Below are 16,699 nucleotides of genomic sequence, written 5' to 3'. Positions count from 1 at the left end.
AAGGGTAGCAAAAAATCCTAATGCGGTGAAATTCTGAAAAAAACACAATACACTTTTTTGGAAATTGTTTTTACGGTGTACAGTTTGTGGTAAAAATGACAGTGCAATATGATTCTGCTCATCCATACAATTATGTAGATACCAGACATGTCCAGTTTTTATTATTATTATTATGATTATTATTATTTTGGTGAAGGAAAAAAAAAACACGTTTGCAAAAAAAAATTTAGTTTTGTGTTGTGAGACGTTATTATTAGTAGCATTTTCGGACAGATGTGACTGTTTGATCGCTTGTTACAGCATTTTTTGGGCAACTACAGTGACAAAAAAAAACATAACTTTGACATTCTTGAATTTTTTCCGTTTACTGATTGGTTTATATTTATATTTTGATAGATCGGACTTTCTGAATGCTGCAATACCACAAGTTTCTTTTTTTATATCTTTATTTTCAATGAGGGGAAAGGAGGGTGATTTGAACTTTTCTTTTTTTTTTAAACTTTTTTCTTTTTTAAACTTTTTACTTGTTAGCTCCCTTAGGGGGCCTGAAGATGCGATCGTTCAATCGCTTTTCCTATATGCAGCGATGCCACAGCATCGCTGCATATAGCAGGAATCACAGTCTCCTTTGAAGCCCAGCCACAGGTAGGGTGTCAGAGGAGCTACGTAATGACGATCACATCATGGACGCGCCAACGGGTGGAAGTACTGACACACACACACATTAACAGGTTAGCACTCCACCAACGACTTTTAGTGGCAAGTCTTGGCTGTAATATTCAGCTATCACCTGCTGGGTATGGGGAGGGCTGGCTGTGTGATCCGGCTCCGTACACCTGCTTCAGACGTGCCGTATATATAAGGTGGATGTCGTGAAGGAGTTAATCATTTAAAGATTTTTCGTCTGAACGCGTTTGTGTACCTTAATCCATTCCCGACATTTGCAGTATATAGAAGTCATGGCGATCGCCGCCAGGTGTCAGCTGATTCTAACAGCTGACATCTGGCTCTCTTTGTCAATAGCACTTCGTCCCTCCCGAGTCTCATCGTATGGCTAAGTAGTACTGTACAGCCATATACGAGGTATTTTTACTTTCAGAAGAAATTATGGGACACATTTTGGTACCATTTTTACCCATTTCCCAGTGTTAAAATTTAAAATCTGGGGCTAAAACAACATTTTCTTTATTGTCCAATGGTAGAAAATTCTGGGACCCACCTGTGGTGTCAATATGATCAGGGTTGGACTGGCCAACCAGAGAAGCGGAGAATCCTCCGGTGGGCCCTGGCATCTCCTTCAGGAGAGTTCATAGTGCAAAGCTTGCAGTTGCTATGGGGCTCTTCAGTGGGGGATGAAGGTGGGCCTTCAGAATCAAATTCTCTGGTGGGCCTAATGTTCTTCAGTCTGACACTGAATATGATCACTGCATCCCTAGATGAATTCATTGAGAGGTGTAAAATGGGGTTTCTTAATGGGGAGTTCTGCTGTTCTGGCACCCCAGGGGCTCTGCCAATGTGACATGGCACCGTCAAACCAGTCCAGCAAACTGTGAACTCCAATATAGCACTTCTTTCCTTCTGAGCTTTGCACTGTGCCTCAAAAGTAGTTCTCAACCACATATGGGATATCGGCTTACTCAGGAAAAATTGAACAGCAAACTTTCGGGTCCATGTTCTTAGTTAATCCTTGTGAAAATAAAAAGTTGGGGCTAAAATAACATTTTTGTGGCAAAAATGTGATTTTTTTTTAAATTTTCACTGCTCTATGTTATGAACTTCTGTGAAGCAGCTGGGGTGAAAAGCTCACCACAAATCTAAAAACATTCCTTGAGGGAGTCTAGCTTCCAATATGGTGTCACTTGTGGGCGTTTCCCACTACTTAGGCATATCAGGGGCTCTCGAAATATGACATGACACAGACAGGCCATTTTATCAAAGTCTGTGTTCCAAATCGTGACTCCTATTCTGAGCCCTGCCATGAGCCTAATCAGTAGTTTACCCCCACATTTTGGATATCTGCGTATTCAGGAGAATTACACAACAAATTTTAGTGTTGATTTTCTCCTGTTATCCTTGTGAAAATAAAAAAAAAATTGAGGCTAAATAATATTTTTGTGAGAAAAATTAGATTTTTTTATTTTTACAGCTCAATGTTATAAACTTCTGTGATGCATGTGGGGGTTCAAAGCGCTCACCACACATCTAGATAAGTTCCCTGAAGGGTCTAGTGTCTAAAATGGTGTCATTTATGGTGGGTTTCTACTGTTTAGGCACATCAGGGGCTCTCCGACACGGCATCCGCTAATTCCAGTAAATTTTACATTCAAAAAGTCAAATGGTGCTCCTTCATTTCCAAGTCCTGCCGTGTGCCCAAACAGTGATTATCCCCCACATATGGGGTATCGGCATGCTCAGAAGAAATTGTACAACAAATTTTGGGGTCCATTTTTTCCTGTGACTCTTGCAAAATTAAAAAAAATTTGAGTCTAAAGTAAAATTTTTGTGACAAAAAGGTAAATGTTCATTTTTTCCTTCCACATTCCAAAAATTCCTGTAAAGCACCTTAAGGGTTCTTAAAATGTGGTTTCCAGAACCATGAGGGGTGCAGTTTATAGAATGGTTTCACTTTTGGGTATTTTCTGTCATATAGACCCCTCAAAGTCACTTCAAAGGTGATGTAGTTCCTAAAAAATGGTTTTGTAAGTTTTGTTGGAAAAATGAGAAATCGCTGGTCAACTTTTAACCCTTGTAGCTTCCTAACAAAAAAATGTATGTTTCAAAAATTATTCTGATGTAAAGGTGACATGTGGTAAATGTTGTTCATTAATTATATTGTGTGATATAACTCTCTGATTTAAGGGCATAAAAATAAAAAATTTCCGCTTTTTGCACAAATAAACAAGTCATATCGAATAAATGTTACCACCATCATAAACTACAATATGTCACAAAAAAGAGTCTCAATCAGTGAGGCGTTCCAGAGTTATTACCACATAAAATGACACTGGTCAGAATTGTAAAATTGGGCCGGGTCATGAAGGTGAAAACATGCTCATGGATGAAGGGGTTAAAAAGAACACATTACACTTATAATGAATGATTATTGCGAAGGAGCATTCCTAAAAATTCTCATTTCTCAATAACTGTACCAAGTAAATAAGCTGTCAATCACCCGTCGAATGAGCAAAATTTTTGTTTGATGGGTGAAGTGATTTTTAAGCTTGCTTAAAAAAATCATGGATCTCAGCAGCACATTATCATGTGGAAACAGTATATGTGCTGACGAAAAATAATAACCTTTGCGCAGCTATTTCTTTTTGTTTAATGTGTATTGGAAGTGCCTATGAAACGACCTGTGATTGGCAAACATAGTTGATTGGCAGTTGTTTAAATATGTATGTTTAAGCACCTGAAATCAACTGTGGGAGCAATAATAAGAAAATGACATACAAGACCACTGATAATCTCCCTCGATTTGGGGCTCCACGCAAGATCTCACCCCGTGGGGTCAAAATGATCACAAGAATGGTGAGCAAAAATACCTGAACCACACGGGGGGACCTAGTGAATGACCTGCATAGAGCTGGGACCACTGTAACAAAGGCTACCATCAGTAACACACTACGCTGCCAGGGACTCAGAATCTGCAGTGACAGATGTGTCCCCCTGCTTAAGCTAGTACATGCCCGGGCCTGTCTGAAGTTTGCTAGAGAGCATATGGATTATCCAGAAGAGTATTGGAAGCATGTCATATGGTCTGATGAAACCAAAGTAGAACTGTTGTTTGGTAGAAACAAAACTTGTGTTCGGAGGAGACAGAATGCTGAATTGTATCCAAAGAATACCATACCTACTGTGAAGCATGGGGGTGGGAACATCATGCTTTGGGGCTGTTTCTCTGCAAAGGGACCAGGATGACTGATCCGTGAAGATGAAAAAATAAATAGGGCCATGTATCGTGAGATTTTGAGTGCAAACCTCCATCCATCAGCAAGTACATTGAAGATGAAACGTGGATGGGTCTTTCAGCATGAAAATGATCCCAAGCAGACCACCAGGGCAATGAAGGAGTGGCTTCATAAGAAGCATATGAAGGTCCTGGAGTGGCCTAGTCAGTCTCCAGATCTCAACCCCATAGAAAATCTTTGGAGGGATTTGAAAGTCCGTGTTGCCCAGCGACAGGCCCAAAACATTCACAGTTCTTTGATTGGCAGTTGTTTAAATACCTCAGATTGTGTAATATAAGCGAGCCCTTTGCAACTTTGGCTAGCAACATGCAGATACTTATATATAAAAACTAGACATGTTCCACAGAACAAACCCTAAAAATGCTAACTATCCCGACACGTGTTTCCAATACTTCTAGATTCCCCGAGACACATTATTATTACCTTTAATTCATATATGCCTCAAATATTTTTTTGCAATCTCCACACCTTCCTTTTTCCCTTTATTATGCAGTCCCTATCATCATGCTTCTTCTTTATGATGATCTCTCAAAAACACACTGAACCTTTTCGCTCTGTGCGCCATCATATGTTGCTCAGTATTGCACTCTACTAGGATCGGTGGTCCGTATAAAAAATAGAGACTTTTCATACTCTGGTCCGCTTTGCATACAGAATTGCCCAATTAAATGAAGAGATTGCATGGAGAAGCTTGGAAAACATCCATCATTCATTTTATATATGAGAAAAACAGAAGACACACACAAGGTAAAAGGGACACATGGACTGAGAATAAATGAAAAATGGATCTAGTACACTGATAAATGGTCTATTTTTTGAGGATTTGAAAAAAATTGTGTCACTAAGCTTGCAATGGAGCGCACACAGTATTCAACGGACTGTGCACAGTATGCAATGGAGAGCGCATATTTTTTTCATTCAGATGCATATTTTTTTGCAAAGTTTTCCAGCTTTCAACAAATAGAAATCCCTCCCGTGTTGAGAAAGGAACACAATCTGCCCTTAAGGAAATGCGCTCTGCTTGTCTCTAACATGATATAACTCAATTTTGCTTCTAAAAACCACCATACAGATAACACTTCCTTCCCATTTCTCACTTGTATTCATTAACTGTCTGTACTTCAGGAATGTGCTGTCTTCTGTCTGTCAGGCAAATGCTTTCATCACCCATCTTGAAATTCACCTCCTGAGGTAAAATTTCAGCAGCTCCTCTGGAAATGAATGTATTGTGTATAGATTGAGAATTACTCATTTTAACTTCATGTGCATTTTGCTTTATGACATGTCAGGTTGGGTTTCATTAGGTAACATTTTCACAAGCCATTGATTTTTTATTTTTTACTAGCATTTTTGACATGACGATTTAATGTGCCTTCCACCTTCAAAAGATAACTTATAAATTATGCAGTCCACTTTTTTGTTGGTAAGTCTCATAAAACTTGATAAGGGAGTCGGGAATTCTTGGTGGCACGACGGACAACGCTTGATCGAAATGCTTTCCTGTAATGGAATTTGCATTTATGTCCTCTTGCAAAGCCAATAATGCAGCCTCTCGACAAACAGCAGTGATCTGCAAAAAACAAACAAACACAGTACACATCATTTAATAGATAAAGTGATATGTAAAACACTGACTGAGGTTAAGAATATGAGCAAGAGGGTAATTCATAAAACTACTCCACTTTGGAAAGGTCATACAAAACATGGCATGCTCATGCATAGCTTTAATGGGAACCTGTCACTAGGTTTGGTCGATATGAGATACGGCCACCAACTTTCAGGCCTGATATAAAGTACAGCATTCTATAATGCTATATATCATCCCCCAACCTAACCTGCAAGAGAAGAAAAAGAGCTTTTATTATACTCACCTGCGGGGCAGTCCAGTCTGAGGAGTGTCGCTCTTCTTGGTCCAGCGCCTCCCTTCTTCTTGTGATGCCATTCTCCTTCTTGCTACGTGATGCATCCCTAAGTCATCCACACAGTTCCCCCAGCATCACGCTCAACAGGCCAGAGAAGTATGCCTGTGCAGGAGCGTAATGCTCTGGGGGACAGTGTTGATGACGTAGGGATGCGTCACGAAGCAAGAAGGAGGACGGCATCGCAAGAAGAAGGACCAAGAAGAACAACACCACTAGGACCGCCCTGCAGGGGAGTATAATAAAAGCTATTTTTCTTATCTTGCAGGTTGGGTTGGGGGAAGATATACAGCATAATAGAATGCTGTATATCAGGCCCGAAAGGTGGTGGTCTTACAGTGGGGAAAAAAAGTAGACCACAACTATGAGAGTCAAAATGAGAAAACAAATCCAGAAAATCACCTTGTCTGATTTGACAAGATTTACTTTGCAAATTATGGTGGAAAATAAGTATTTGGTCACCTAAAAACATGCAAGATTTCTGGCTCTCACAGACCTGTAACAACTTCTTCAAGAGGCTCCTCTGTCCTCCACTCATTACCTGTAGTAATAGCACCTGTTTGAACTTGCTATCAGTGTAAAAGACACCTGTCCACAACCTAAAACAGTCACACTCCAAACTCCACTATGGTGAAGACCAAAGACCTGTCGAAGGACACCAGAAACAAAATTGTAGCCCTGCACAAGGCTGGGAAGACTGAATCTACAATAGGAAAGCACCTGAAATCAACTGTGGGAGCAATAATAAGAAAATGACATACAAGACCACTGATAATCTCCCTCGATTTGGGGCTCCACGCAAGATCTCACCCCGTGGGGTCAAAATGATCACAAGAATGGTGAGCAAAAATACCTGAACCACACGGGGGGACCTAGTGAATGACCTGCATAGAGCTGGGACCACTGTAACAAAGGCTACCATCAGTAACACACTACGCTGCCTGGGACTCAGAATCTGCAGTGACAGATGTGTCCCCCTGCTTAAGCTAGTACATGCCCGGGCCTGTCTGAAGTTTGCTAGAGAGCATATGGATTATCCAGAAGAGTATTGGAAGCATGTCATATGGTCTGATGAAACCAAAGTAGAACTGTTGTTTGGTAGAAACAAAACTTGTGTTCGGAGGAGACAGAATGCTGAATTGTATCCAAAGAATACCATACCTACTGTGAAGCATGGGGGTGGGAACATCATGCTTTGGGGCTGTTTCTCTGCAAAGGGACCAGGATGACTGATCCGTGAAGATGAAAAAATAAATAGGGCCATGTATCGTGAGATTTTGAGTGCAAACCTCCATCCATCAGCAAGTACATTGAAGATGAAACGTGGATGGGTCTTTCAGCATGAAAATGATCCCAAGCAGACCACCAGGGCAATGAAGGAGTGGCTTCATAAGAAGCATATGAAGGTCCTGGAGTGGCCTAGTCAGTCTCCAGATCTCAACCCCATAGAAAATCTTTGGAGGGATTTGAAAGTCCGTGTTGCCCAGCGACAGGCCCAAAACATCACAGTTCTAGAGGAGATCTGCACGGAGGAATGGGCCAATATACCACCAACAGCGTATGTCAACCTCGTGAAGACTTACAGAAAACATTTGACCTCTGCTATTGCCAACAAAGGATATATAACAAAATATTGAGATGAACTTCTGTTAATAACCAAATACTTATTTCCACCATAATTTGAAAAATAAATCTTGCCAAATCAGACAAGGTAATTTTCTCATCTTTTTAAGTGGGAGAACTTGCACAATTGGTGGCTGAGTAAATACTTTTTCCCCCACTGTATATCATAACAGTTAAACCTGGCTTAAACTTTAGTGACTGATTTCTGGCACGTGGACACCAAAATATCAATTGCCTTTTTCCATAACTGAGTTATTGGTATAACACCATCTCTGGTAGGATTCCTCAAGGGGGCTAAGGATAACAGTTAGGGTATGTGCACAAGTTGCGGATTCTGCAGCGGACCTGCAGCAGATTTGGCCCTGCGGTGTAGAGTACCATTAAAGTCAATGTAAAATGAAAAACTCTGTGCACATGCTGCAGATTTTTCCGCGCAGATTTGCTGTAGATTTGAATCCGCAGCATGTCAATTCTTTGTGCGGATTCCGCTGCGGTTTTACACCTCTTCCATTATAGGAATCCGCAGGTGTAAAAACGCAGGTGAAATCCGCACAAACACTGCAGAAAATCAGCAGTAAATCTGCACTAAATCCGCAGGTAAAATGCAGGTAATTTTTACCTGCGGATTTGGTAAAATCCACGTGGAAAATTCCGCAGGGTATTCCGCAATGTGTGCACATACCCTTATAGTTACAGCGCTCACTTCTTCATCAGCTAGATCACACACCAGAATCTTCTACAGGCTTCTGAACTCTGCTGGCTTTTTTTGCAGTTTTTTTTTTGCTGCGTTTTTAGGATCCCAAAGTTGAGCCTTGCTTCCACCATACAAGCATGAAAAATACAAGGTGTTAGGCCACAAATGCAAGACATAAAACATTTTTGGAAAAAAGGGCAATTTTATCAAATAATTTTAACGAAAAAGGTTTTTTTCAGGTCTGACAAATAGTGACTATTCTGAACACAAAAGTTTATATGAGTCCCCAATCCCCACAATTTTAAGCGTGCCCTGAAAACGCATTTATTCAGACTGGCCTATCGCCTCAACACATTAACCTAATCTATCCCTGTGTGGCACAGCCAAAAGTTTTACCATAACCAGGTTCCCCGCATCATGTTCCCACATGCTTTATGCATCCATCAGCCCACTGTGTCTGTACTGTTACACACTTAACATTATGGCTGGTCCAAACAATCAGGGCAACTGTTACCACCCACCTTTCGTGTCTCCCTTTTTCCCTCATAGACTGTAAGCTTGCGAGCAGGGCCCTCATTCCTCTTGGTATTTTGTTATAATCTACTGTATGTGATTATTGTTATGCTGTAATGTCTATTGTCTGTACAAATCCCCTCTGAAATGTAAAGTGCTGCGGAATATGTCAGCGCTATAGAAATAAAATGTATTAACATTATTATTATTATTATTATATGAGTTCATGAAAAGCGGGGTGAGATGAATTGGTCAGGCAAAGTTTACCTAAGACATTGGCAGTGCATTGAGTTGCATATATACAGTTGTGCTCAAAAGTTTACATACCCCGGCAGAATTTTTGCTTTCTTGGCCTTTTTTCAGAGACTATGAATGATAACACCAAAACGTTTTATTTCACTCATGGTTAGTGGCTGGGTGAAGCCATTTATTGTCCAACTACTTTGTTTTCTCTTTTTAAATCATAATAACAACCCAAAACATCCAAATGAACCTGATTAAAAGTTTACATACCCCGATGAGGTTCTTTATTTTCTCAGATGGTAAAGCTGCCCACTCTTCTTGGCAAAAAGCCTCCAGTTCCTGTAAATTCCTGGGTTGTTTAGCACAAACTGCGCATTTGAGATCTCCCCAGAGTGGCTCAATGATGAGGTCAGGAGACTGAGATAGCCATACCAGAACCTTCACTTTGTTCTGCTGTAACCAATAACAGGTCGACTTGGCCTTGTGTTTTGGATAGTTTTCATGTTGGGACATCCAAGTACGTCCCATGTGCAGATTCTGTGCTCATGATTGCAAATTTGCCTCCATTATTTGCTGATAACGTGCTGCATTCATCTTTCCTTCAACTTTTATGAAGTTTCCTGCACCCTTGTAGCGCACACATCCCCAAAACATCATCGAACCACCTCCGTGTGTTACAGTAGGAATGGTGTTCCTTTCGTCATAGGTCTTGTTGACCTTTCTCCAAACGTAACGTTTATGGTTGTGGTCAAAAAGTTAAATTTTGGTCTCATCACTCCAAATTACCTTGTTCCAGAAGTTTTGAGGTTTGTCTCTGTGCTGTTTTGCGTATTGTAGGAGAGATACGTTGTGGCATTTGCGCAGTAATGACTTTCTTCTGGCAACTCGACCATGCAGCCCATATTTTTTCAGGTGCTTCCTTATTGTGCATCTTGAAACAGCCACACCGCTAGTTTTCAGAGAGTCCAGTATTTCAGCTGATGTTATTTGTGGGTTTTTCTTTGTATCCCAAACAATTTTCCTGGCAGTTGTGGACAAAATTTTTGTTGGTCTACCTGACTGTGGTTTTGTTTTTACAGAGCCCCTGATTTTCAATTTGTGAAGGCCCCGTCACACTAAGCGATGCACCAGCGATCCCGACAACGATATGACCCAGTCAGGATCGCTGGTGCATCACTAAGTGGTTGTTAGTGAGCTGCCAAACAGGCAGATCTCACTAGCGATGTAGCGACGCAGCAGCGGTCATTACTTACCTGTCACACGCGGCGATGAAGACGTCCTCCCGCCCGCTTCCACGCGTCGCTCGTCGGCACCAGCAGGAAGCCCAGGACGTTCTCGCGCGATCAGTGATAACCAGCGGGGGAGCAGGTCGGAGGTAAGTATCACACATAGCGATATCGCTAGCAATATCGCTTCTGCGTCACAAAATCGGTGACGCTTTAGCGATATTGCTAGCGATATCGCTTAGTGTGACGGGGCCTTTAGTCATAGTTTGAACGCTGTTGACAGGCATTATCAATTCCTTGGTTATCCTTTTGTATCCCTTTCCTGTTTTATACATTTCAACTACCTTTTCCCATAGATCAGTTGACAATTCTTTTGCTTTCCCCATGACGCACAATCCAGAAACTTCATTGGCTGGATGAAAGATGCAAGAGTCTATCTGGATCCCAGAAACTCACTAGCTTTTATGCACACACACTGATTACAAGCAAACAGGTCACAGCTACCTTTAGTAGCTATTCAAACCCATTTGTGTCAACTTCTGTGCATGTTATCAAGCCAAAATCACCAGGGTATGTGAACTTTTGATCAGGGTCATTTGGATGTTTTGGGTTGTCATTATAATTTAAAAAGAGAAAACACAATAATTTGACAAAAAATGGCTTCACCCAACCACTAGCCATGAGTGGGAAAAAAGTTTTGGTGTTTACATTCATATTCTCTAAGAAAAAAGGTCAAGAAAGCAAGAATTCTGCCAGGGTATGTAAACTTTTGAGAACAATTGTATTGTTTACTTTTACACATTGGTCATGCATTGTTTACTTTCACACATATCAGTAATAACTGACATTCTCTAGTGGGTAGACCAAGACATTTTGATTTAAACTTGGGAAAATCACAAAAATAAATGGGTTTCACATCCTGCTGTACCTGCTTTTTCACTAAAAACGCTGTAAAAACTGATGGCAACGTTTTTTTTCCACTTTCTGTGGCATGTAAAAGTTTGGGCACCCCTTGTCAAAATTACTGTAAACAGGTAAGCAAGTTGAAGATTAAATAATCTCTAAAACGGGTAAAGGTAAACATGGCACATTTCCTTTGTATTTTAGTCAATATATATATATATATATATATATAGTGGTGTAGTAACCACTGTGTCCACTAGGGGGCGCTGTGTGGAGGTCCCAGGAGAAGGGATGAATGGCTGAGTGTTGAGTGGGCGTTATGTATCTCAAAGTGGGTGGCTTTGAGATGAAGACTTATGTATGTGTGATCAGCAAGGACATTGCTGAGGTGCTGCGTTAATATGTAAGGGAGAAGTCTCCAGGTAACTAGAGACTTGGGGGGCCTGGTTACCTACAAACCCACCCAGGGGGTGTGTTTAAAGCACGGTTGTAAAGTGTGTGAAAATGCCTGAAGGACCTGTGATGAGGTCAGAGTCATGTGACCCAGTGGGCGTGGCTATGAACGATATAATGTGGCCAGGGTGGGTCACAAGGTGTGAATGCAGGGACCTGGTTGGTCCAGAGCGGAAAGTCCTGTGAGGAGAGCTGTCTCCTGGCTAATAGCCTGTGTGTGGCTGTGTGTAATAGCTGCCAGCATCTGAGAGTCCCAGAGGAGAGAGTGGATGACTGCAGCGTGGAGCAACAGCCATGATGAAACCCTGACGTGGGTGAGGTAATGATGAGGCTGAAGAGCCTGTGTATGCTGGACATTGCTAACAGAGGGAAACTATGTAATGGACGCTATGCTGGTGAAATGAACTGTATGTTATTGGTCACGGTTTATGCTGCATAATAAACCGCTTGGACTGCTATGTTTTGATGGAAACCTGTGCCGCATGTGATTTGTTCGCTGCCTAGCGAGAATCCCCTAACTAAACGACAGCGCTACCTCACAATATATTTATTTTAATCTTTTACATTTTAAAATTACAAAAAGGAAAGTGGGCTGATGCATGGATAGTACCCAATAGCACCCCCTTTTGAGAGTATAACAGCTTATAATCAGTTTTTGTAGCCAGTCAAGAGTCTTTCTATTCTTGTTTGAGGGATTTTCATCATTTCTTCCTTGAAAAAATTCCTCCATTTCTGTGAGATTCCTGGATCATCTTGCATGCACTGCTATTTTGAGGTCTAGCCAAAGATTTTCAATGATGTTCAGATGAGGGACTGTGAGAGCCATTTTAAAACCTTTAGTTTGCCTTTTGAGGTAGTCTATTGTTAATTTTGACATGTGTTTAGGATCATTATCCATTTGTAGAAGTCACCCTCTTTTCAACTTCAGCTTTTTTACACATGGTGTTATGTTTGCATCAAGAATTTGTTTAAATTTCATTGAATCAATTCTTCCCTCTACCTGTGAAATGTTCCCCATGCCATTGGCTGCAACATAACCCCAAAGCTTGATTGATCCACCCCCATGCTTAATGTTTGGCAAGATGAGCTTTTCCTGAAATTATGTGATCTTTTTTTCTGCATAGATACAGTGCCTTGCGAAAGTATTGGGCTCCTTGGAACTTTTCAACTTTTTCCCCACATATCATGCTTCAAACATAAGGATACCAAATGTTAATTTTTGGTGAAGAATCAACAACAAGTGGAACACAATTGTGAAGCTGAACGAAATTTATTGGTTATTTTAAATTTTTGTGGAAATTCAAAGACTGAAAAGTGGGGCGTGCAAAATTATTCGGCCCCTTTAACTTAATACTTTGTTGCGCCACCTTTTGCTGCGATTACAGGTGCAAGTCGCTTGGGGTATGTCTCTATGTTTTGTACAAAGTTTGACTGTCATTCACTAGGTCCCCCTGTGTGGTACTGGGATTTTTGATCACAGTTCCTGTGATCATTTTGACCCCACTGGGTGAGATCTTGTGTGGAGCCCCCAGATTGTGGGAGATTATCAGTGGTCTTGTATGTCTTCCATTTTCTTACTATTGCTCCCACAGTTGATTTCATCACATCAAGCTGCTTGCCTATTGCAGATTCAGTCTTCCCAGCCTGGTGCAGGGCTACAATTTTGATTCTGGTGTCCTTCGACAGGTCTTTGGTCTTCACCATAGTGGATTTTGGAGTCTGACTGTTTGAGGTTGTGGACAGGTGTCTTTTATACTGATAAGTTCAAACAGGTGCCAAGAAGTTACAGGTCTGTGAGAGCCAGAAATCTTACATGTTTTTAGGTGACCAAATACTTATTTTCCATCAGAATTTGAAAAATAAATCTTGCCAAATCTAACAAGGTGATTTTCGGGATGTGTTTTCTCATTTTGACTCTCATAGTTGCAGTCTATCTATGATGTCATTTACAGGCCTTTCACATCTTTTTAAGTGGGAGAACTTGTACAATTGGTGGCTGACTAAATACTTTTTTTTCCCCACTGTATTTAACTTACTGTTTGATAGTATCACGAAATTGCTTCCTTGTTGGTTTCATAAATAAGTGCAAGGAACTAAATCAGTAAAAGGCTTTTTTTGATAGCTCTGAATGTTTTTCCCCTCCAGCTTCCAGGCTTTTAGACAGCGGAAGCAGGCCAAGACTGGTGTCATTCTAAAGACATAAAGACACATCGCTGTTGTGAAAAGGGCTGGCGGGATGAAAAGAGATATTGTGGGTTTTCACTGCAGCAGAGAATACAGTGATTGGTATTCACAGTGCGCCCATCCCTGAGAACCAAAGGACCAGCTGAACGCTATTTGTTTGCCCATTCAGCATATTTTTTCTATTTGTTCATTTGCTGTTGCCCTGCATATGCCATGCTGATGGAAGCCAAAGCAGTTAAGTCGCATTTTAGAGGATTTAGCAGCATGTTTAGGAAGCTTTCACAAAAACATGCAAAGGCTTTAGGTGCTTTGTCATGCAACAATATTACACTTAGTGCCATGCGGCTGGTTTTTACAGGACCAGTGAAGCTAAAAATCTACACTGAATTCCTGACGGTGCAATGGAAATTCTATACCATTCAGTGCATTTTCCTCCATTCATCCAAAGTTTTAGGTCTCTAAAAGATATGGTAAGCATTCCGGTCTTACATGTACGCACCACAACCCAGCTCTGACTTGGCCTGTAACTATGATCTACTGGCAATATCAGGTGATGATCATAGCAGTGTGGGGATATGGTGAGATAAGACACCATGGCTGGTAACGTTTGTTTTGGAGGTTTTGAAATTTTCTTGTGTCTTGCAGAAGATGTCGGGGCTCTGCAGCATAGTACCAGCTTTTATACTTTCATTTTCAAACATTTCTTTACAGGTATGTTTAAAGGGAATTTGAAAGAAAACACTTTTCATCCCTTAAAATAGGCTGACAATATTAGCAAGGTAATCAGCAGTGCAGATAAAGCATACCAATGTATGCTTTAGTGAACACAATGTACAAATTTTGTTGCAGATTACACATTAATGGTGTATATTTACCTAAGAATTTGCCCTGTTGTGAAATCAACTGTGAAATTTCTTAGCAAAAATGGACATACTTAAGATGCCAAATCTGCCGTGTAAGCTTATCTCACCAGCATGCGCATTTTGCTGCTACTGAAATACGCAGATTTTTCATCTAGAAAAAATAGATTGAAAATCTGCTGCTACTACACTAGGCATCACACAGCGTGACAAAATAATTATTGTCCAGGTGTCCACTGGGCATTCCCAAACACTGAAGAGTCCTGGGCCCCCCAACTGCTCTGCTCTTTAATGACCCTTCTAGTGGCCTCCTGGATGGATGAAGCTTTGTTATGCAAGAGGAGAGAGGCCACAAACACTTTTTCTTTAGAGAGCTACAAACATTAAACTGTTAGGGTATGTTTCCACGGTCAGTAAACGCTGCGGATTTGTCACTGCGTACAGTCGCAGCGTCCAATCCGCAGCGGCCAGATGTTACAGCATAGTGGAGGGGATTTTATGAAATCCTATCTCCACTATGTGTGCATGGACGCCTCCGGCTTCCCTGCGTAACCGGACATGTGACGCGTCTTTCTAGACCGCAGCATGTCTATTTATCTTGCGGAGACGCTCAGTCTCTGCAAGATAAATATCACCATCCTATGTACGTCAATGAACACATGCGGAATCACCGCACGTACAAAAGTCGGCAGCGCTTTGAAAGGAGCTGCGTCCAAAGAGCTGCCAATACTGACGGTGGAAACATACCTTTAGGAACTCAGAGGATACTTGGCATTGCAGTGTGTGACAGATTAATGATTTCTTTTTCCCAGCCATACTACTACTGAGATTATTCATATACCGTAGGTGTGTTTACTCTGGATTCCTGTTCACCTATCTAGCAAAGTCAACTATTTGGTGGGGTCAAAACAGCGACACATTATTATCTAGTGATATTGTATTCTCAAATGACCTGAAAGGAACTGATACAGGAAAGATATACACTCACTGGCCACTTTATTAGGTACACCTGTCCAACTGTGTGTTAAGACTTAATTTCTAATCAGCCAATCACATGGCGGCAACTCAGTGCATTTAGGCATGTAGACATGGTCAAGACAATCTCCTGCAGTTCAAACCGAGCATCAGTATGGGGAAGAAAGGTGATTTGAGTGCCTTTGAACGTGGCATGATTGTTGGTGCCAGAAGGGCTGTTCTGAGTATTTCAGAAACTGCTGATCTACTGGGATTTTCACGCACAACCATCTCTAGGGTTTACAGAGAATGGTCCGAAAAAGAAAAAAAATCCAGTGAGCGGCAGTTCTGTGGCCGGAAATGCCTTGTTGATGCCAGAGGTCAGAGGAGAATGGGCATACTGGTTCGAGCTGATAGAAAGGCAACAGTGACTCAAATTGCCACCCGTTACAACCAAGGTAGGCAGAAGAGCATCTCTGAACGCACAGTGCGTCGAACTTTGAGGCAGATGGGCTACAGCAGCAGAACACCACACTGGGTACCACTCCTCTCAGCTAAGAACAGGCATCTGATGGCTACTTTCAGCAGGATAATGCGCCATGTCATAAAGCTCGAATCATCTCAGATTGGTTTCTTGAACATGACAATGAGTTCACTGTACTCAAATGGCCTCCTCAGTCACCAGATCTCAATCCAATAGAGCATCTTTGGGATGTGGTGGAACGGGAGATTCGCATCAGGGATGTGCAGCCGACAAATCTGCGCCAACTGTGTGATGCCATCATGTCAATATGGTCCAAAATCTCTGAGGAATGCTTCCAGCACCTTGTTGAATATCTGCCACGAAGAATTGAGTCAGTTCTGAAGGCAAAAGGGGGTCCAACCCGTTACTAGCATGGTGTACCTAATAAAGTGGCCAGTGAGTGTATATCTTTGTACCGTGTTAGAAAGTAGATAGAAGAATATTCAGAATTGAGAGTCCTCAGTGGTTGATACCTTTTAATGGCTAACTGAAAAGATGGTAACAAATTGCAAGCTTTCGAGACTACGCAGGTCTCTTCATCAGGCTAGACTAATACAAAACCTGAAGAATAACATATTTATACACAAGACAGCACATAAAGGTATTAACCCCTTACCTACAAGGGACGTAATATTC

General features: G+C 41.4%; 1 protein-coding gene across 2 annotated transcripts in view; it reads right to left on the bottom strand.

Annotated features, from left to right (window-relative positions):
- Positions 1-4,659: 4,659 nt before the first annotated feature.
- The window catches only part of AFG2A (AFG2 AAA ATPase homolog A), a 739,142-nt gene continuing 727,102 nt past the window's right edge, over positions 4,660-16,699 (bottom strand). For both annotated transcript variants that reach the window (XM_073572032.1, XM_073572028.1), the window contains one exon: positions 4,660-5,538. In XM_073572032.1, the coding sequence (XP_073428133.1) occupies positions 5,362-5,538 (177 nt within the window). In that variant the 3' untranslated portion in view covers positions 4,660-5,361. The remainder of the gene's footprint in view (positions 5,539-16,699) is intronic.

The sequence above is a fragment of the Dendrobates tinctorius genome, unplaced genomic scaffold (assembly GCF_039654945.1).
Source record: "Dendrobates tinctorius isolate UK_male_01 unplaced genomic scaffold, ASM3965494v1 ptg000030l, whole genome shotgun sequence".
Taxonomy (NCBI): Eukaryota; Metazoa; Chordata; class Amphibia; order Anura; family Dendrobatidae; genus Dendrobates; species Dendrobates tinctorius.
This window is presented reverse-complemented; position numbering and strand designations above follow the sequence as displayed.